Source organism: Macaca nemestrina, chromosome 7, assembly GCF_043159975.1.
Source record: "Macaca nemestrina isolate mMacNem1 chromosome 7, mMacNem.hap1, whole genome shotgun sequence".
Classification (NCBI taxonomy): Eukaryota; Metazoa; Chordata; class Mammalia; order Primates; family Cercopithecidae; genus Macaca; species Macaca nemestrina.
In genome coordinates, this window is record NC_092131.1 from 162,543,989 (window position 1) to 162,566,235 (window position 22,247).

A 22,247-nucleotide genomic window follows, 5' to 3' on the forward strand; every position below is an offset into this window, starting at 1 on the left:
ACTTCTTATTGAATATAGGGCCCACCCAGAGAATCCAGGATGATCTTCTTATCTCAAGATGCTTAATTTAATTGCATCTAGAAAGACCCCTTTCACAAGTTACAGGGATGAGGATGTGAGTTTTTGGGAGCCACTGTTCACCAGCTTCCTACAATTCATCCAATTAAAAGTGTACAATTCAATGGTTTGTAGTATATTTACAGAGTTGTACCTCCATCACCACTATCAATTTTATATTTTTTTCACCCCCCATAATGCAACATTGTAGGTATTAGTAATCACTTCCCATTTTTCCCCAACCCCAGCCCTAGGCAATCACCAGTCTTTCTGTGAATTTGCGTAGTCTGAACATTTCATATAAATGGAGTCATATGGTATATGGCCTTTTGTGACAGGCTTCTTACACTTAGCATAATGTCTTCAAGATTCATCCATGTTGTAGCATGTATCCATACTCCACTCTTTTCCATTGTTGAATAAGTCTCAATTATATGGATATATCACATTTTCTTATCCATTCATCATCTGATGGACATTTGGGTTGTTTCCACTTTTTGGCTATTACATCCAATGTTGATGTGAACACTTGTGTACAAGTTTTTGTGTGGATGTATGCTTTCATTTCTCTTGGACATATACCTAGAAGTGGAATTGCCAGGTCTCTGGTAACCTTCTCAGGAACTGCCAGACTGTTTCTAAAGTTGCTGCACCATTTTCCATTCCTACCAGTCATGCATGAAGGTTCTAGTTTCTCCTGTTTCTTTTTGTCTTTTAAAAATTTAGTTCTATTGTCAATTCTGCATTTTCTGATAACCTTCTCACCAAGGGTAGAAAAATATTTCCATTCTGTTTCTGTTAATGTCACAATTCTTTTTTTCTCACTTTAAGAAATGAAAGGCGATCAGTTCTTATCTATTCTGCATATAACGTTTACTTTTGGTCTCACTCTACTTCCCAGAAACTTAGTAGAAAGCAAAATATTAACTTCTGTGTGTGTCTGCACATCCATAGTCATTTTAGCTCCAAAACCTGTAGTGTTCTCCCTGAGCTGTAAGCTCAATGAGAGTAGGCGCCCTGATCTTTCTATTTTTCTTGTAAACTCTCTGCAGCTTGTGGTGACTATTCAATAACTATTAAATGAGAGTGTGATATTGCCTCATGTGTAAAAGGATTTAATATTTTACAGGCTGAGTTATTTTTCTTAATTATGCATACATTTGTGAATCTCTAATAACTGTGGTTATTGTTTTTATGTGCAGATGAGCAGGAGACTAAAGATGCAGCAGAAGAATGTAAAGAACCCTAATCAAGGACTTGCTGGGTGTGCTTTTAAGAAAGTTGGTAATTAAGCTAAATTACATTTTTGATTGAATTATTTGAATTCAATGAATGCATTGTAGAGACTATTCTTTACTGATTTTGACATTTGGAGTCACTCTTTGTGGATTATATTTCCTTGACACTTTCGAGACTTGGAGTGTAATTGTTCAAGGGTTTTTGCTCATTAAAATTTCTGGGACCATTGTTTATAAATTTGTTGCAATCTTACAATGTGAGGATTCATTATAAAAACTGACATTTTAATGTATACTTGTCAGGGTAAAACTTGTTGAAGTGCTGTGATTGTCCTGTATTCAATTTTGTATGTTTCGCCTCTACTGGGATTCAGACAGATCATGGTGGTCACTGGGAATTTTTGCTGTGGCCATGCTTTTCCTTCTTCCCACCTGTGTCATGCCTGTGAAATTGGTACAACCTGCTATAAGATGAAATGAATTGCCGCAACAAAGCAATGTCAGAAGAGCCTTTACTATCTTATTGGTGATGACACGTTTATTAAGTAGGAGTTTGACTGAATTATTTGATATATTACTTTGTTAATAATAGTCAACAGTAGTTTCTTATTTTCTTTCAGAGTTTGGGCCTTTTAGATTGCATCAAATAAAAATGAGCTACTTAAAAGAAAGTCTGCAGTACTATTTTAAGAAAGATAGTTTAGTTACAAGTCAGTAACTTAGACTCACGAGAAAGTGTTATGTTGACATTCCGTAAGATGAGTTGGCATTAGAATTGGAAGTCCAGTTTGTTTCTGAATGAAAAAAATGAGCAGGCTATTGTGCTGCCTTTAATAAAATGTGGAGTAATGTATACATAACATTATTTTTGCTGGCACATGTTCATCCACTGAATAACATTAATGATTGCTTATATGGAAGTTCCTTGACTTTTTAAAATGAGGAATTCTATAGCTGCTATTTTCAGAGGTATTGATAGGCAGTTTCTTTTTCCAGACACTCTATTTCAGTTTACTATTTGTTCATTTAAAATAGCAATTGTTCATGCTGATGTCAGTGTGCTACATACAACTTATCTTGATGCCAAGAGTTTTGCTGTGGGATGGAAGCGTAAGTTAAAAGTCATGATTTTAGATTCTCAAAGGAATGAAATGAGGTGCACTCTGTGTTTTAGGGTTTGGGTGGGAAGAATCAGAGGGCAAAAGTGATACGGGTGAGAATTTGTTGTGGGACAGAGAGGGGCCAGTGCTGTCCGTCAGCCTCTCAGAGTTCAGCTTTCTAAACCTATGCTTTTCTGGTATTTGATGTTTGTATGTATGAGAGAGAGAGAGAGAGAGAGACCAGAGAGAGAGGGAGGGGAGTGGAAGGGAGGGAGGAAGAAAGGGAGGGAAGGGGGAGAGAGAAAGAAACACAGAGTAAAATTATTTCTAGACTTGCACTGCAAAGGGCTTGTGACTTCATAGTTTGCTTCTGCCGATGATATTTGGGACATAGTGAGCCTTTCTGTTATATAGGTAAGGGAGAAGAAAATAGAGTGTTTTAAGTAATGAATTTTGCCATAAAAGAAGTGAGACCATTCCATAGCATGTCAACGGAAGTAACTCTAACAAGGACTGGTAACTAAATCTGTAATATAATTCAACAGGAAGCTTCTGGATTTTTTTTTTTAAGTCACCCTGATTTAGATAGAAAGTGTTCTTATTAAAAATAAGTGTTTCTATTTTGGATTTCCCTTTAGGGCTTAGTGTTTGACCAGAACAAGGTGAAACCCCATCTCTACTAAAAATACAAAATTAGCCGGGTATGGTGGTGCGTGCCCTTCGTCCTAGCTGCTTGGCAGGCTGAGGCAGGAGAATTGCTTGAACCTGGGAGGCAGAGGTTGCAGTGAGCTGAGATTGTGCCACTGCACTCCAGCCTGGGTGACAGAGCGAGACTTTGTGTCAAAAATAAAAAGAAGAAAATTATAGAAGACAGAGAGGGCTAATTAATTTAAGGAATGAATTTAGGAGCTTAAAATTGGAGGCTTTTCTACATGTGACTCTTTAGAAAAAAAACTACTGGCACCACCTTTATTGTACATTCCTATAAGACCTAGAGTTTATTGCTCTTCAAGTTAGCTCTCCCACAACACATGACAATAAACTGTTGGAGGAGGAAAAAAGCTATCATCATAATGACATAATTTTAATTTTTAACAAGTCCTTTATTTCAGTACAACCTGATTATTTGAAGGTCAGCCCTAGGGTGCAGCTGGAACATGCCTGGAAGAAAAGCTCCTCTTTCCAGTCGCTTTTTCTGTCTTATTTTGGTATTTTCAATCAGTTTTGCTTCACTGTCCAAGAATGAATTAGAATGATCTCCTAGCACTTCACACGTTGAACTCGTCTGAGAATGAATGATGCTATTTAATTCTTTGCCATTTCAAAGAATTATTTCCTTTAGATCAGTTTTCCTAACTCCACAGCGATTATCAATACTTCCTAGTTCTTGCTTCTTCACCTTGGTACTATAAAATGATTTGGCAATTTCCATTTATATGTGATCATTGCTACTCAGAAAGATGAATATTTATAGAAGGAGAGTGAAAAATCAACAAGGAAGATTTTCTCTCACCCAGCCAGTCCTTTCTAGTGTTTAACAGACCTCAAAGCCAGACCTTTAACCTACTCATAAAATGTCTTCTTTGATCTGTTTTCATTAAGACTAGAAATTAGTCAGTACTCCACATTCATGATGGGCCCATCCGAAAGTCAAGGTCTGCTTACTGGTACAGTTGGGCCTTTTCTTCACACGATAATTTGTATTTAGACACACACGCATTTATGCAGTCCTTCCAAATTTTACATTTTTTAGTCATCTTTTCTGATTAAACTTATTATTCCTTCTTCAAAAGGTGGTAGCTGTAATGCTTGGCTCAACTTTGCAAGGACAGCTCCTCCCTTGTTCACATTTACTTCCGAAGTGTCTCCACAACATACAGTCGTGTTGCCCACCCAGTGCATCATTCCTGGGTCAGAAAATGTCACTGCAAGAGTTGCGTGTGCTTCAGTGTTTTTCCCTTTGTTTTCATACTGCACTTTGAAAAGGATTCAGTGACATCTAATGACATTAATATGAAATTTTATTCTTATGGGGCCCTTGACTTAGGGATAATTTCTCTTTTATATGTTTCTGATATGGCAGGCTAATGTATCATTTTGTTCTTTTATTCCACAAACCCAGCAAATTCTAAGCCTAGGCCTGAGCAAGTCAGTCTTTCTAAAGCACATACGAACTGTGAATGTTGCTATGATTTACTGTAATTTTTTTGTATATGCTATATTGATTTATGAATGGTATTTACCTATATACCTCATGACATAAAGCCAGTAGAGAACAAATAAGCATGGATACATTAAGTATAAATATAAATTTCCATATGATTTATTGTTGTTCCTTGTACATAAGAAACAGTAATATACAACTTACACTGCTTTAGAATGTAAAATGGATAAAAATGTGTACAAAAAAAGCACATTCCTAGAAAAAGGTATTGGCAAATAGTAAAAATAGGGGGAGGTCAAAAGCAAAAAAAAAAAAAAAAAAAAAAAAAAATCAAAAAAAAAAAGGAAAAAACCAACAATTCTTCAATTCAGTGTGCAAACATTATATAAAAATAGAAATAGTAACGCTACAGGCAGTATTTCCTGATAAATTATTTAAATAGCATATCTACACAATCTGAGATCTCTATTCCAATGGCAATGAGAAAATAATTTATAAAAATAAAGCAATGGTATACAAGATGATAGGAAAAAAAACACGTAACTTTCAGAAATTGTATTTAACATTTCAATGCTATTTCCTTATTGGGAATACTCCTCTGCAGAGTTTTTATACTATGTACAACACTGACGTTTTAGGTACTACAGTAGCTTTAAGTTTGTTAGACACTTAAACTCTTTCTGCTCGATCCAAAAATTCTTTACTCAGTCACACAACAAATGAGGTAATATTTGTATGTAAGTTTCACCTTTGTCATTTTTTTCTCTTTTGGAAAAATCAAAGAAAAAAGTGTATATGCTTTCCTTCTCCCTGGAAATAGGCACAAGGGATGGGGTAAAACAGGATTGAAGGCCTCATGGCTTTCTTTGCAATTTAAAACATTTGCAAATGGATAACCAACTAATTCCACTTGAAAAGATAAAACAAAGAAAAAAGAATCCCAGAACATCCACTCTGGGCACAAGGGGCAGAGCAGCTCATTAGGCTGATTTTCCTTGTGCTGTTCTTGCAAGAGATTTGCTGATAAATGTCAACTACTTGCTGTCAAACACTTTCCATATGAAGCCTAAATTCCAGGCAGAACAGAGTTAATAAATAATCTGTATTTACAATCTTACAGTCACGAAGACTCTCAACAAAGATGACATGGATAGTCTTTACGCTTCTTCCTGTTCCTTGAATAATCCTTCAGCCAGATCTTCCAGAATAAGTAAAAAATAAATATTTTACATCGTAAAGCATTTTAAAAAAATCTACACTCCAAAAGAGAGAATTAGAAAACTCCATGATAATTCAGGAAAAAAGAGAAAAGGAATGTTTTAGTTAGGTTGACAAGAATTTTGTGCCTTTGTAACCATTAAAATACAAGCGTGGCTGCCCCTCCTTTGGGAGGCAGCTGGTGCTCACTGAGATGGTAGATTTTCCTATTTTCCTGCTACATCTGCATAAGCTACTTCCAGAATGAAAACACCAATTTCAATGTGACCAGGCAATGGCAGCCAGCACTGCCTTACACTGGTTTGATTCGGATTCCCTAATTCTGGCCACTGCAGGTGACAAGTAAGGGGTGGGGATCAGGGAGGAAGTCCAGAAGCCAGTCTTTCTCTCCCTTTCCTGCTTCTATTTAAGTGTCTATTTACATGGGTTAATCAGCTAACACCAGTCAGCATCATGAAATCCAGCAATAGTCTTTCAATCCCCTGAAAATGACTTAGTACCGAACATGTAACAGTTCCTCCGTATTTTCTTCATACAGTCGTCTCAGGTATGCGCCCTCCCCTTAGTGCTTTGGCCTCTGCTCCCCGTGTTCCTGAAGGAGGATGTCAGGGTGGTTTTGTTTGCTAAGTCTAGTGAGTCCTCCCTTCTCTGACATGCCTGAAAATGCTTTTGAGTGCACTGCTCAGAGATGGCCTCACAATAGCACCCTGCTCTGTGACACAGGCAGAGGGGAATGCGCACCTTCCCAACGGAAGCAAGTAGATGCTTTTTCAAAAGGAAACCAAAGCAATTGTTTGTATGCTTGGAAGATGTCTTATTCATTAGAGGCTGCACGCTGAGTCTGTTTTCGAAAACTGCATTTTCTTGAGGCAGGTCGCATGTTCTAGGAGTCCACACTGATGAAAGCAGAGAAAAAAGGGAAGGCAAGGAGAAGTGATCCTGGGGGTTTTCTCAAGCCCATAGTTCCAGAAGGTGCAATACCAGCATTGGTTTATCATCAGTCTTTCAATCAACAGTTTGATGATTAGGGATCTGTTAAAATAAACAAATATAAATAAATATACAAATGAAAACTAATTCATAAAAGCACAGACATCTTAGTATCAGTTAATAAGTGAAACCACATAGGAATAGCTCTACTTTTCTAATGACAAAAGCCTAATTTAAGATTGTTCAAGCATATTAGCATTTAATTTTGTGAGCTGACATCGATGCTAGGTGACCAACATGGCATGAACCTTCCAGAACGTATATTATGCTTTCCAAGGCTTTCAATGTTAAAAGTTTAGGGAGTCTTATTTTAAAAATTCAGACTCAAAAATTACATTAATAATTTAGATTTTTTTTGTGTGTGTAAAATCAACCATCTTTCTCTACTCTGATTGATCTTTTCAGTATCTGGCCTTGGCCCAGTAAATATATATTAAGTGCTTATTTTGTGGTAGAGCCAGTGTTGGACTCAGCAAGCTTAAGTAATCACTGAGTAAAAAAGAATGAAGCAAAAAAAAGCTAAGTTTAATAGTAAACATTAATTTAACATGCCAATATGAAAGCAACATTCCTCTCCCTTCTTTATATACAGGGAAAAGTTGGGAATTCTAACTTGTGCTCTGATGGCATGAATAAAACACCAAGCAGTAAGATATATAAATACATAATTGTAAAGAACAGTATTATTAATGAAGTCCAAATTGTATAGGAGCTTTTCTGCAGCCTACCTTTGCACTGTGTATGAGCAGCGCAGAAACTGCTAAGCAAACTAATATTGTAACTAAGGACTCGGGAACTCATAAGCCACAGTGCCTAGGCATTATTCCATTTTTGTCCTTGTGTCCTCACAAGCAAAATAGAAATAATCCTGTCTCCAAAGCAGTCTTTACAATGGACTTCCCCATAACTGTCATCCTTGGTATTAGTCTGCAATGGAGATGTCCGGTGTACATTCATGGTGATGTTGCTCTTACCTCTACATTCGTATTTCAGGTCGGAGAAGAACACCATTTCTTGAGAGAAGACAAACAACCCTAGTCTACCACCAGCATAGGTTTTATCATAGATGGGTCCTGAGTCAGCCATGATTTTCTTCCCTTCATACATCACCACTCTGCAGGGGAAAAAAGTCTTGTTTAGTGACAATGCTATTTCATACTTTTTGTCTTTTTGTCCATTAGTGTGACTTTAAGTGAAATTGAATCAGTACGATCATACCTAATGAAACCCGTCTTTGGCCTGTGGCTGAGACGCCATCTGTAGGCGGTGAAATCTTTCCAGCCTATGTGACGAGGGTCATGCCACAGGGTGCGCACCTGAAGGAAAAGGAAAAGGAAAAGGAAAAGGAAAGGTTGAAACACAGCTCCTTCAGGTAAAGATTTCTGTTTCATTCCATCAGAAACAACGCTTGAAAGGTACCGAGCTGATCTAAGTTAGAGGGCTGCAATGGGGAATTGTTCCAAGCCCTCTCACATTTGTTGTGTGCCACTGAGCACACACATAAAGCAGACAGAGAGGAGGGAAGGAGGTTTTTGTTTGAAAAGGCTGAAGGCACCTTAGGATCTGCGGGGCAATTCTTGGTCAAGCTCCCTTTTCAACACTGTTATGTTTTCACAAAGCAGAGCTCAGTGCTGCAGCTGGTGATGCTGGGAACTCTCTAAGACTCCCTGGTCAGAGTCTTGGTCAAAGCACAGTGTCCCCATCGCTAGTCAGGCACCCATCAGCTCTCTCTCTGCTGTAGGACTTTGCTTCTTACCTGGCCAGGGGTGTTTCCTGTGTGCCACAGGGCATTCCGCAGGTGCTCGCCAGGCCCCGTGGTGGAGTTCACAACTTTCACAGAAAGGCCTGAGTACCCCTGAGCCCTCGTGGGGTTGGTGTCCCAGTAGGACTGGGTGACTTGCTTCCACATCACAACATAGAAGCGGCTGCTGGACTGGTAGCCAAAGACAAATCCAGCATAGTCATCGTCCCTTTCGGTGTTGATGAAGAAGGTGCCACTGAAGTCCACAGCATTAAACTCGTCATAACCTGGAAGATGAGCCCAGAGCCAGGTTAAAACCTGCAGCCTTCAGAAGGTTCTCCATCATGTTCCCAGACATCCTCAGCACCCGCAGGGATAGGTACAACTGCCAGGTTTTCTATTTGTTTTTCCCCATGTATGCATCAGCCTCTTGACCTAAGAACTCACTACTCACCTACAGCGAGTCCAGGGTCACAGTTGACAGTCTGGACGAGTTCTTTGCCCTGATGGCGTACAACCCAGTTAGGGTCATTTTGGGATGTCCCTTTGGGATCCAGAGGAATCATCTGGAATCGGCGGAAATCGGTCTCACTGATGTCAACATTCTCAGGACAGATGTCATCAATGTCTGGCACATTGTCATGGTCAAAATCATCTTTGCAAGCATCACCTCGACCATCACCTGGGGTCAAAAAAGCAAGAGTTTAGCAAAATTCTGAAGTGCTATTATTGTTACTGGTGTCAGAAATGTCACTATCTTGTCTAAGTTGGCATTTGGTCCCTTCATCCTCTCAAATGCTTTCAGCCTTGTTTTCATTTCCTCAATCTACACAGCCGTGCCAGCAGTCCCTCTCTTAGAAATTGACTCCCCTGACTCACCATCAGAGTCCTTCTGGTCGGGATTGGGCACGAGTCTGCAGTTGTCCCTGTCATCAGGAATGCCATCGTTGTCATCATCGTGGTCACAGGCATCTCCCTTGCCATCTTTGTCATGGTCAGCCTGGTTGGCATTGGGCACATAGGGACAGTTGTCCAGATTGTTCTGGTGGCCATCTTCATCAATATCCTGATTGTTGTCACAGGTATCTCCAATGCGGTCTGAGTCAGAGTCCAGCTGAAAGAGGGATGTAAATGGAGGGTAAATTGCATTATAAACCATTCATGTTGAGGATAACTTATGCCCCCACCACAGGGAAAATTCTTCATTGTTTGATATAGCCAGTGGGGTTTCATGTCTATTTATATACTCCTGCAGAAAGATAGCAATAGTAGCCATTACATTTTAAACATTTTTTTCCTTCGTCCTTGTTTTCTTACAAAAATCTGAGAAGGGATAATTAAAAATGTTTTAAATATAAAACTTTCTAAATAAAATCAAATAGAGTTATTTAATTTTTAAAGATGAAATGAAATGTTAACTGTTAACTGTTAAATGTTTAATGTTAAATGAAATTCTCTGGATACTTTAATAGAGAATTTCCTTAGAAGGTTTCAGTTGTAAAACTGTTGACATGTCAATTTCTCTAAGTCCTGAAAAGATGGCAAAAGATGGTCTCTGCGTTGTATACTGTCTGGGTAGCGTGAATGACAGGGATAAATTACTTTGGCTTTTTCTTTTACGCATTTGATTTTATACACCTAGTATCTATTAGGATCGTCACCTGTAGGCTCAGGTAAAGTCAAACTCTAAATTTTTCCAAAACAGTTTTTCTCAGAGTATTTTATTCAGTATGCATGAGATGCTTAGGGACTGTTTATATAAACACTGGAATTCTTCTTGCCAGTATTTATGGTCTTTGCTTACAAGATTTTTACATCATGCTTGAATTTTGTTGTAAAATTTATTTTTATCTGAGGAATCAAAAACTCATCCAGTGAGGTTACATGATATTGAAATTTAATTTATGGTAAGTTTCAAACTCAAAATAAATGATTATCAATGCCATCTGATCAGCAAAGCTAACCCAGATCATTCAAGCTTTTGATGGCCCCAGAGCCATTCATCCTATTGTTTTATGTTTGACAAGACTTTACAGGAACAAATCTTAGGAGGGAGAAGCTGGATTTCCTCATTTCTTTAATCTTATAAAAATTTACCATTAAAAAAAGCTGGTTTCTAAGCTTCCAGAACAATTCATTTTAGGGGGAAAAAAGCCTTAAATTTTATCCTTAGAAAATGATGGGCAGTTACACAAGAAAGAAATACTTTCAGACAGAGAGCCTGTTCTGTGTAATGTTGATGTGTAGCACTCCTTAGCATAGGTAAAGAACGTTCGTAATGCCAGAAACTTTTGAAGAATGACAAAGAAATGGGGTTTCTCCAAGTTTTGGACATATCCTTAGTTTGATGATTTTCTTAGAGCTAGATTACATCATTAGCCATGAACATGGTTATTTTGCTTGTGCACATTTATTTTTCCATCTCTTAGTATTATATATGATTAATATTATTGTACAGTTGTCAGTCACAAATCTCTGCTTTGTATAATTTATCTTAACAATGGTAGACCATGCAGAGCAAGTCCAGTAGCCCTTCTTACAGAAGGTAAGGCTGAAGTTACGAGATCTTCATGCTAAAGATCTGCGAGACTCTGTGCAAGGAGCTCACATCAGGCAAATTATTTACATGAACATATTCCACTTGGCTATGAGAACCCAGGGAGCCACGGTCATGACAATGTTTGAACTTCGTTAAGCTCATTTTTCAAAGGCCATGAAAGGACTATTCCAACAGTTTACTGAAAGACTCTGAAAGGAGTCCACCTACCTGATCTGGATTGTGTTCCAAGGGGCAGTTGTCACACTGATCTCCAACCCCATCCATGTCAGTGTCTCTCTGGTCCACATTGTAGACGTACTGGCAGTTGTCCCGTTCATTGAGGATACCTGAAGAGAACAAGGGACAAATAAGAGCTGGGCTCTCCAGCCTTGGATATGTCCACCAAAGTGCATACTAATAGCCAGGACTAGACAGAAGTAAGTTTGGAAAGCGGTGTCATGTCCCTGTCTCCCGCAGGCCCACTGATCAGGCAGCACCTTACCGTCCCCGTCAATGTCTGCAGCACAGGCGTCTCCTTCCCCATTGCTGTCTGTGTCTGCCTGATCTGGGTTGTGGTTGTAGGGACAGTTGTCACAGCGGTCTCCCACGTCATCTCTGTCATAGTCATACTGAGCTGGGTTGTAATGGAATGGACAGTTGTCCTGCAAAGAGAAGAAATGGAGCACTTAACAGTGTTGTCCCTGAAAAGAGCTCAAGCCTCAAACCATGTGCATAGTATGTCTAAAGCTGCGAAAATCGGCAATAATTACTTTCTACTTTGTGGATAGGCTAATTGACTACTCAGTGTAAAATCATCACTACAGAAGTTAAAAGGACATAGTTAAAAAATGGATCCCCATTTTAGGTTAGAAGTTAGTGAGATGTAGAATATAATCCCATCATCTCAGTTCGTAGTGTGCCCAGAGTCAATTTTACTGTCATTTCGATGTGACATTTGAAATGAATCTAGGGAACAAAGTGACATTTGTTTATGCACTATAATTTCTCAAGTGCAGAGAAAAACAGTTCTGATGAAAAACAAAACCCTCATTTAAAAATTTTCTTGGCAACATCTACATCCTTAAACTACTGGAACACAATGAATAATTTCTAATTATCCTGTGTATTGATTTGGTATATTTTTTGCTATAGCCATGTAATTTCCTTGAATCCTGAAGTGCTTCAGGCTGTTGCTGAATTAAAAAGATGAAAACGGGATGGAAAACTGTTTTTACCCTGTCATCTGGAATTTTATCATTGTCATCGTCATCATCACAGGCATCACCAATTCCATCCTTGTCATAGTCTTCCTGGCCTGAGTTGGGGAGGTTGGGGCAATTATCCTAGGAAAGAGAAGACATATATCACTGCTTCAGTTGCCTTCCTCATGCTCAGCTCATGCACGAGGAGTGTACCTGGAATTCCAAATAGAAAAAGAACAGAATTTGGCTCAGTAACAGCATATGTTTTTTTTATGGGAAGACAAGAAAGTAAAACTTTTCTTGGGGGATATACATACAGAATTTGTGTAAATGCTCTAGGCTTTATAGATGTTGTGAACACAAGTCATGTTTTGCTGGTGTTTGGATAGAGTACTGAACTTTGTTTTGGACAGAAGAGTTGACTGTGGAACACAGGTGCCCAAAAGAGCCTGTTCATGTTTTTGGCACCAAGTGGTATCAATTTTCATAGGAATTAGTGCCCCTCTACCTTTGGGAGATTTAATCTTTTAGTTTCATGTCCAGACTTTAAGTATTTAAAATTCCTTAGCCTGTGTTTTGATAAGGTGATGGGCCCTCTTTCCGGAGGCACACAAGGGACCTGGCTGTACCTTTTTGCAGTGGTAAGTCGCATTGGCCACGCACACCAGGTCCTCATTGGGCCAGCCATCCAGGTCTGTGTCCTCCCCGCAGATGATGCCATTGCCAGCGTAGCCGGGCTTGCACTCGCAGCGGTACATGGGGTCGCTGTAGTGGCCCAGGTAGTTGCACTTGGCGTTCTTGTTGCAGTCGTGGGTTCCATCCGTGCAGGGGTTACGGGGCTTGCACACCTAAGGGCACACCATCCTCCTGTTACCCAGAGCTTTCGAGGATCCCCAGATTTCATGGAAACAACAGTCCAGATCCCTGTCATCTCTGAGCAGACAGAGGCTCCATTTGGAAGAGTGTGGGTAATTACCTCTGTTCCTCCCCATTCTCCCTGAGGCTGTAGGCAAACTTTGCTTTATGTTTCTTTTTCTTGAATTTGCTCAGCACCTAGGCGTTTACAAGTCCATCTGCTCACAACTTATTCCAGAGCAGCATTGTTAAATATGGTAGACTATTTTTCCCCTGCAGGATTTACCATGGATTTTCTAGTCACATTTCTAAAACTAGACCATACATTCATCTCCTCGCCCTTTTTTTTTTTTTTCGTGAATGGTATGAAATTACATTCCTCCCTCTCCTAGTTGTTTTGGTCAAGGACAGCTCTCCTCTCCTCTGGTTTACTCGTCTAGTTGACTGTACCTGTTTGTTGGCTGTGGCATATTCGACGCCCTGGCCAAAGGGCTGTGAGCCGGTGAAGCGCGGGGGGCAGGGCAGGCAGTTGTAGCCGGGGTCCGTATTCTTACACCTGTGCTCTCCGTTGTGGTTGAAGCAGGCATCAGGCACTTCTTTGCACTATGGAGGAAATAAGAGCGTGCTTCGTGTTCGGAAGTCACTGCCATAAGGAAGCGACTGCACAGGTTAGCTGCTTTCCTAGATCCAGAAACTCGGAGTGCATCAGTTCCTCACCTCATCAACATCTGTGCACTGGATGCCATTTCCACTGTAACCAGGGGGACAAGCACCACATTTCCAGCTGCCATCAGGGTAGCTAGTACACTTCACACCGGCAAAGCAGGGATTGGACAGGCATCCATCTGAGACAAGGAGAGAGAGACAGGCACAGTAAATGGTTAGTCTAAGCTGCCGTACTGCCATGCTGAACACTTAACACAGTGTAAGGTTTTATAGGGTATGGGGAACTGATAACTTGTTGGGATTATGTTGTCCATCTGCATCTTAGAATCAGATCACTCAGGACTAACCAAGCTGGAATCTCCTCGAATGCTGACTGCAGCATTCAGTAAAATAGCAAAGCTCCTAGGTCCTTTCATCCTGGGCTGCGTGGCTCACCAATTGGACAGTCCTGCTTGTTGCAGATCTGGTTTTCTGTCACGTCACCAATGCAGTCCTTGCCTCCAAACTGGGGTGTGGGGTTGTTGCAGAGCCGGCTACGTTTCTGTACCCCTCCTCCACAGGTGACAGAACAGATGTCCCATGGTGACCAAGGACCCCAGCCTCCATTGACTGGAAGAAAATGAACCACAGGCAACAATTAAGATCAACTTTCAAATCCCTCCCTTGTCATAGGCTCTCCTAAGCCCGTTCAAGAAACCTCTGCTTCTGACACACGGAGAGAATGCTGGGGAAGAGGGTGAGTTTGTTTTTCATTAAAAGAAGTTGCTGAGCATGCAGGACTTTGCTTCTGTTTGTTTCTCTAGTAGGTAACCTTCCTGCTCTATGACCCACTGAACTGCAGGCTGCAGATGCCAGGCAACCAGCTGGGCGGAGCTGCTGCCCATGCTCAACCTTGCAGCTGAGCTCACACTTACTGGGGCAGGCGTCTTTCTTGCAGGCTTTGGTCTCCCGTGCTTCGCCTTCACAGGGTTTCCCGTTCATCTGGGGGCTGGGAGAGTTGCAGAGCCGGATCCTTGTGATCACACCGTCACCACAAGTCACAGAACAAGATGACCACGGGGACCAGTGGCTCCAGCCACCATCCTGTTTAACTAAAGTACAAAGTTGATGGTCACAAATGGTTTTGGCTTAGAGATAACCAAACAGAATCCCTCATCAGGAGCACACACGTTATTTCCAGGAAATGGTCAATGGCAACTAAACCCAGTGTACGGCAGAAATTGGCTCCTGGCCACAGGCCCAAATGTCAACATGGAACGTTTTCTACCAGAGAACGGAGAAGTGAGCTGTTTTTATGGGTTGCTGTTAATATCCTAACATTTACAGGGTGCTTACCATGAACCAAACGCAATGTTAACTGCTTTACATGCAGTAACTAAGGAAAATGCTCAAGATAAACTTATCAAGAACTATTATCTCCAAATTGCAAATGAGGAAACAGCCTCAGAGAGGGTAAGCTGTGCTCAGGTGTGCACAGCGAAGCAGTGGGATCGGGATCCAGAGATCCTAGAACCCGTGTTCTCAATGTCCATGCTGTGGAGCTGCCCTCGGTGATGACAACAAGGACAGGTCAGTTCTCCATGTCCCTAAGAAGCCAAGATGCTCACATCTCTTGTCGCACTCCTGAATGTGGCAGGTGCGTGTCTGGACCGAGGAGCCCTCACATCGGTTGTTGAGGCTATCACAGGAGCGGCCACGCTGCTGAATTCCGTTGCCACAGCTCGTAGAACAGGACGTCCACTCAGACCATGGAGACCAGCCATCGTCCGCAGAGTCGCTGGCTGCAGGGGAAACAGAGGTTCATCAGGTACATGATGGTTAGGACAAGCTGTTCTTCAGAGGGCTCTGTTCAGGGCCCTCCACTTGCCAGAGGGTGAAAAGCAATACATTTCTTTCTTTTTGGCTTTACTGAGGTGTCACTGACAAAGACAATAGACATTTAAGGTGTATAATATGTTGTTTTGATACACACATATATTGTGATTACCACTGTCAAGCTAGTTAACACACCTCCATCATCTTACAGTTACTTTTTTTTGATGACTTAAGATCTACTCTCTTAGCAAATTTTAAGCGTATAATCCAGTATTATTAACTACGGTCACCATGCTGTACATGAACTCTCTGGAACATGATATGAGCCGGCACAAAGTTGCAGTTATACAGGATGAAAAGCAACATACTTCTTAGGCCAGCGGCCGAGGGGTTTACCCCAGGTCATGATGTGTACAGCAGTGGGGTAATCGGATGCTTTGCCTGGCTCAGTACAGCTGAGCCTTCCCACAGTGTACGTTCTCCTAGTCATTGCTTTTCCTTTCTCCACTCAGCAATGCAAATGAGTTTTCCTCTAGTGACTTAAGATATCTGGGTAGGCATTTCCAGTCTCAGCCTTCCAGGAATGCGTGAGTCTGAGGAAGCTTATAGGAGCCGTTTCTGTCAGGGGAGCCATACACCATGTGTTTGACAGATGAGTTTGAAGGCAGCCGAGCTGTTGTTGGCTCTGGCTCCAACTCGGCCATGAGTTAGTCAGTTTGTTGTTCCTCTCACCCCAGCATTTGGGGCCTTCTCTGCACATACGGTCATAAGAGGACAGCATGTTTGTTTACCATCTGCCCAGGCAAAACGGCTACAATCACATCTAGCTGTATCCGACAGAAGACAAAGGACTTATTTTCTTTGGACATTAGTTGTAAGTTTTCTTAGCAATCCCTGATTCAAGTTCAGAACTTTGCTACCTCCAGCTAGCTTTGTTCCTTTTAACGCACATCTCAAGTGAATGCGGAACAGAAAATAGATGTAAAAACGATCATTACAGTGCCAGTATCGCGAATATGATCCCTGGATGGAACTGGTTATTCTGAGCCGTGACAAGGGTGTGTGTGTGTGTGTCTGTGTGTGTGTGTGTCTGTGTGTGTATGTGAAGGGCACGTGCTGTTTTTCTGTTTTCTTCCTCATCTCAGTTGTGATGAATCACTTTTATAACTTGTACCTGCTACATTAAATATTGTCTCAGCAGAGTCATTAATTTTACTGGTAACAAAAGCCAGGGATAAGGTGCCATGGAACAATACCATGCCTTATTTCTTTTGGTGCTCTGGAGCTCAAATTGCTGTTACTCTCTCAGGCCCTCTTATCCCTACAGATAAAAGGGGCAGAACTTCCAGGCCTCATCAGGCCAGCTCACACAATAAGCCTGTCAGTATCTCTGGTGAGCAGATTTTTCTTAACTCTGTGCCACTACGGTCAAATTCTAAAAGCAGTCAACTTAGAGCGGTTGCTGCCACGTCTTCATCTCTTTTCCTCAAAGCAAAAAATCGGAATGAATGAGCTATACCAAGATCTTCACTGCCATTACTGCAATCCAGATGGGGTAATTATGATGTACTGATAATGGAGTTTTGGGCTGTGTACAGCAGATAAGCTGTCAGTTAAGCAGCTGCTGCAGCCAGAAACTGAATGAAAGCATGATGGAGATGGGGGTGGGGCTCCAGTGTTGTGCTCGGCTCTCTAGGATGTATGTAGAACTGATCTAGTCACTGAAGAATAGTTACGCCATTTGAGGAACTTACGCCAACAGCGAGGACAGCATTCTCCATCGGGAACTGTGGCATTGGAGCAGGGCATGATGGGACAGGACACCTTTTTGCAGATGGTAACTGAGTTCTGCAGGGCAAGAGAGTGAGAGGGGAACAGGCTGCTGAGCATGTTGCGTTCAGAAGTCTACATCCTGTAACATTTCCTTTACAAGCCAAAACATGGTCGGGGCTGTCAATGCTCTAGTGGAACGATTTTCATAGAAGATCTGTCTGTCAATATTTGCAACCACCACTATCGTAGAGACAGTTCTAGGGCTAGTTGACGTGTCACTCCATTGCTTGGAAACTTCTTTTTAATTGCTACTTAGTCAAGGGTGGAAGTTACAGTACGAAGAATTTATAGCAGAGGAACCAACCAACATCATGGGCCAAATCTATGTCTGAAATCAAACTCAGGAAATTCAGCCAGGACTTTTACATTTTTATATTATGTGTTTGGGGGGAGGAAGGAAGATGTACAAGCATTTTTTTTTTCTCATCTATAGATCTGTGACCTGTCTCTATATTGGGAAAGAACGGGAGTTTAATGAAGTTGGTTCCCAAAGCCAGTCATCTGTGATTTGTATTTAAGCAAATTCAAATACTTTGCTATTAATAGATAAGCCAGGTGAACCTCCAAACTCACTGGCCACTGGCATGGGGGAATGCTAGATTGAATAACACACAACTGGCAGTGCCATCTGAGCCAAGTAGACAGTAACATCCTAACAGTGTCAGGCTAAGTGATTTGAAAAACAATTGCTACTCTACCAAGAGAACCTATGCCAAAACTGAATATAAATCGGGGTTGGGGAAAAAAAAATGAATGTTCCAACCAGGTTTTATTTACTTGACATTCAACACTTAGTCTTTGAACTAAGGTAGGTAAATTATTCAGATGTCTTAGTAGATTCATTCTCTTAGATACTTAGCCTAGGGTGTAATTAATACTTTGATAAACCATCTGAGAGTTTAAAGAATAATTTATAGATGCCATAATTGCATCTTAAAGAAAAAGAAAAAAACACTTTGGTATCAGGCCATGGAACATAAAAAGAATCTCTGTGGCGATGTGGGTATTTCCCCAAAGATGCAGGTTCAAACAAAAGCTGTCGACTCTTATTCTGGTTGGTGAAGACTGCTTACCTGACAGCGACACTCGGTGCAGCTATCAACAGTCCATTCCTCGTTATTTCTGTACTGAACTCCGTTGTGATAGCACAGGGGAGGCCGCCTCAGCTCATTGGCCAACTCTTTGTTCTCTTCAGTCTAAATGGGAGAGAATATCATTAGTGTCCACCCTCATTTTCAGTCATTTGGGGCCATCTGTGATAAACCTGCCAGGGTTCATGCTAACGGGCTGGGTGTAGAGGTCACTGACCACTTTGCGGATGCTGTCCTGCAGCGTGGTCACAATGGTGCGCAGGCCCCTGAGTTCCAGGACCATGCTGGACAGCTCATCACAGGAGATGCCGCAGATGGCTTGCAGGTCCTTTGTCTTGTGGCCAATGTAGTTAGTGCGGATGGCAGGGCTGGAACCATTCACCACGTTGTTGTCAAGGGTGAGGAGGACACTGGTAGCTGGCAAGAAACAAAATGAAAACTTCAAAGAGAGACTCTTACCAACCAGCCTCTTGAGCTGTTAGTGGTAGAAGACATTTCATTTGGTGTGAAGGATGCACGTAGAGGGGTGGCGTGTATGCGCACGTGTGTGTATACATGTGTGTGTGTATGATACCCCTTGAGGTCACTTTTGTATGCCTCTTGATGATTTTACTGGGGGTAATTTATGTACAACCACTATTGCTAAATTCCTCAGCTTGTTTTTGGTGGAATTTCCCCCCGATTTCCCTATGTGCTCTAAAAATAGAGGGGTACTCACAGCTGGAGCAGCCTTTGTTCCTGAGGATGTCTTCTGGTGTGGTTCCAAACACGAACCTCACATTCTGCAGCACCCCCTGTGGGCAGAGGATACACATTACTTGTAGAAAGCTGAGCGGGGTGGGGATGGGGTTGGGAAGGACTGTCTCTATGCTAGGAAAAGCATACAAGAGATGTTCTAAAAGCTTCAAAGAGCTGTCTGAAGATCACTATGTCAAAATAACACAGCAACATAAATTGCCAAAAACTTCAAAATCTTAATTGTGACTTCTGCCAAGTCTTGAGTATTTTACAAAGAATTCAGTTATCAGCCTACTTGGGTACACAGGAAATGGAATCTGATCCTAAGCCCAGAGGATATAATGACCCTTTCCAGTGTCAAAGAGTTAAATGTGGGAGTTCAAAGCCACCCTTGCAAAGATCTAGAAGTTAAGGCGCAGATGAAGCTGTAACAGCAACAACTAACTGCTATTTTAACCTTTTATGTGAGACCAGCTGCATCCCCATGAGGAATCCAATAGCAAAGTGGTACTGATTCTGCCCATAGAAAGTATCCATTTCAAACAACATTAAAATGGGGGGAATGCATTTGAAATAAGCTATTTTCTTAAGAGCCTAGGGAGTATCTAAGGCTTGAACAGGCTGATTGCTAAAGGAAAACCATTTCTTGTTTCCTTGAGTAGTTTTCAAAGTGTGCTTCCCAGACTACCAGCATCAGCATCACCTGGTACTTGTTAGAGTTGCCGTTTTACAGAATCCCAGACTCTGGGGCTGGGGTGCCGCAGCGTGAGCTTTCACAAGCCCTCCAGGTGATGCTCATGCTGCCTAAAATCTGAGAACTGCTGCTTTAGTTTACAGACAGGATTTCCTGTAGCCCTCCTGGCAGGTCACCTGTCTAGCAGATGATCCCACGGAGCAGGGCTCACAGAAGAAGCCTCACCTGGAAATTGTCATTGACGCCCCCCTTTGCGATGCGGAGTCTGGCGATGCTGGCCAGGTCTCTGGTGAAGACGCTTTGGATGGGGACGTCCAGCTCGGCATTCTCCATCTTTTCACAGTCGATGTACAGCTGGGCCCTGTCTTCCTGCACAAACAGGGTGATGCTCTTCCACTGGCCGGTTGCCAGGAGAGCTTCTTCCACAGACACCACGTGCTGCTTTCCTTGGACGGTCAGGCTGAGGTCCAGGGTGCCCGCCTTGCCGTTGGACACCACGCTGAAGACCTGGCCAGAGTGGTCTTTCCGCTCCAGGGCCAGCAGCGTGCCCCGGGTCTTCTTCATCTGCCTCAGGGAGGCCAGAAGCAGGAAACCCTTCTCGGCCCGCACAGCATCCACCAGGTCTTGGAACTTGTCATCAGGCACAGGGGGGATCAGGTTGGCATCCTCGATGCGGAAAGCTGGGCTGGAAGGGTCAGGACCCTTCACCAGTCGCCGCCCAGACCCCTTGCGGGCAGCCCCGGTGAGTTCAAAGATGTCAAACACGCTGTTGTCTCCCCCAGACTCTGTTAGGCAGGAGAGAACACATGGTGAGCTTTGGAGGCTGGGACCAGCGGTAGGGGGCTGAGTCCTTAGGGGTGGAGACAAAGGGCTGGGGTGAGAACTCCTGGCAGCCACTGAAAGAGCTGAATAAACACCAGGATCAGAGTGAAGCTGCGTCCTGATGTCCAGTCAGGCTCAAGAGCAAAGGAGCTGGGAGAGGACAGCATGTGAAGGGGCACACTTGGGGTAGCCAGCCCCTCTTCTTCGTCCCTCCTTCCCCTAAAGGTGCCACACAAACTCACCTGGAATGCGGTTGGTGCCGCACACATGCAACAGGAACAGGACGCCTAGTCCCCAGGCCAGCCCCATGGTGGAGCTGTTGGTGCCCAGCAGGGATCCTACAGCAGGAAGCACAAGAGCCCAAGGTCAGAGATCAGTTAGGCAGGGAGGGTGGGCAGAAACAGGGCTGGGCATGGGGACAGGGCCGGGACCATCCCTCTTTGACCCCGCGTTTGCTGAAATGAAGGACAACAGGATTACTTTCCAGAGAGCATGAGAGAGAGAGAGAGAGAGAGAGAGAGAGAGAGAGAGAGAGACGTGGAGGAAAGAGATGCTGGTTTTAAAGTGTGGGGGGCGCAAGACCAACAATTCGGGGGCTTTTGGGAAGTCGAAGGTGAACAAGATCAGGAATGTAGTTTGGAGTTGCAGGGAGGGCACGGGGAAGTACAGACTCTCCCCTGCAGTGCTGATACAAAGGCTTAAGGAGGACTTCAGAGAGTAAAGAAATCTTGGGGTGTCCTGATCAGTTGGTTTGTGAACCCCAAGGCTGGAGAGGATGGCTCTGGAGCCTTGTCCCGAAGAGTCCTCCAGCGGCCGAGAGGGGCGAGCTGGGTCAGGAGAGCGGGGAGAGTGTGGGTTCCGGGGTCCACCAGAGGGACTGAAGCCTCAGCGCTCCAGGTGGATGTCCCCGGCAGCTTTGGTCCTCGGCGGCCGCCGGGGGCGACTTACCTGTGTGGACCGGAGCGCGGCGGCCGGGAGCGGTGGAGAGGGCGGCGAGGGCTGGAGGGACGCGGGGACCGCCTGTGCGTCCGAAGTGGAGGTTGCGCCGGGAGAGAGGCAGGAGCCCTGAACTCGCAGACCAGCTCGGGCGCAGTGGCTGACAAAGCGGAGGAGCAGCGCGCTTTTAAAGGGGCGCTCGCATTCCTGGGGATTCCTCCGGCCAATGGGCGGCGGCCGGGCAGGAAGCGGGAGGGGGGCCAGTCTGGGCTCCTCTCTCCGCCCCCCGCTGCCTGGCGCGCAACTTTCCAGCTAGAAAGTGAAGGGGGCGGGGGTCGGGGCTTGGGAGCACTGGAACTTCTCAGAAAAGTCGGTGCCCGCCCACGCAGCCTTGGCGCGCACGGGCTAGGCTCTAGCGCTCTTGCGCCACGCGGGCTCGGGGTGATCAGCGAGCATCCCGAGCAGGGACGGGGCTGGGGCGACCACCCAGGAGGGCCCGCGGGGTGGGGCAGGGGCTTTCGGGCGAGCCGGTCTCCCGGAATGCCTGG

At 43.4% G+C, this 22,247-nt stretch overlaps 2 protein-coding genes across 7 annotated transcripts in view; one reads left to right on the plus strand and one right to left on the minus strand.

Moving 5' to 3' along the window:
* The window catches only part of LOC105492489 (fibrous sheath interacting protein 1), a 259,605-nt gene that overhangs the window by 192,545 nt on the left and 44,813 nt on the right, over positions 1 to 22,247 (plus strand). For 3 of the 6 annotated variants that reach the window (XR_011606159.1, XM_071067117.1, XM_011759694.3), the window contains one exon: positions 1,260 to 1,341. The exons of 1 other annotated variant lie outside the window; for it this stretch is intronic. Coding sequence is in view for 4 of the 5 variants with exons in the window: in XM_071067117.1 (XP_070923218.1) it covers positions 1,260 to 1,341 (82 nt within the window). In the remaining variant the exon portion in view is untranslated. Of the gene's footprint in view, positions 1 to 1,259; positions 2,630 to 22,247 lie in introns of those variants that run through there. 2 more of the 6 variants (XM_071067115.1, XM_071067114.1) reach the window with 1 other exon arrangement.
* LOC105492481 (thrombospondin 1) lies at positions 4,697 to 21,093 on the minus strand. Its single transcript, XM_011759669.3, has 21 exons — positions 21,006 to 21,093; positions 20,167 to 20,726; positions 19,228 to 19,303; positions 18,727 to 18,926; positions 18,492 to 18,614; positions 17,340 to 17,433; positions 15,378 to 15,551; positions 14,685 to 14,861; positions 14,206 to 14,379; positions 13,822 to 13,949; positions 13,555 to 13,707; positions 12,879 to 13,097; positions 12,283 to 12,390; positions 11,550 to 11,709; positions 11,276 to 11,394; positions 9,388 to 9,622; positions 8,963 to 9,190; positions 8,524 to 8,795; positions 7,986 to 8,083; positions 7,742 to 7,881; positions 4,697 to 6,809 (listed from the first exon to the last, which is right to left on the minus strand). Exons 1-21 carry the CDS (start codon positions 21,070 to 21,072, stop codon positions 6,802 to 6,804), a joined length of 3,513 nt encoding a protein of 1,170 aa, XP_011757971.1. The 5' UTR covers positions 21,073 to 21,093; the 3' UTR covers positions 4,697 to 6,801.

What these genes read in the sequence shown, in the direction of transcription:
- LOC105492481 (XM_011759669.3), bottom strand. Translation starts at nt 21,072, where the DNA reads ATGGGGCTGGCCTGGGGACTAGGCGTCCTGTTCCTGTTGCATGTGTGC. An exon ending in CGGCACCAACCGCATTCCAG is followed by an intron (nt 20,727 to 21,005) that starts GTGAGTTTGTGT and finishes CCTGCCTAACAG; the next exon opens with AGTCTGGGGGAGACAACAGC. An exon ending in TGCAGACATTGACGGGGACG is followed by an intron (nt 11,395 to 11,549) that starts GTAAGGTGCTGC and finishes TGTTCTCTTCAG; the next exon opens with GTATCCTCAATGAACGGGAC.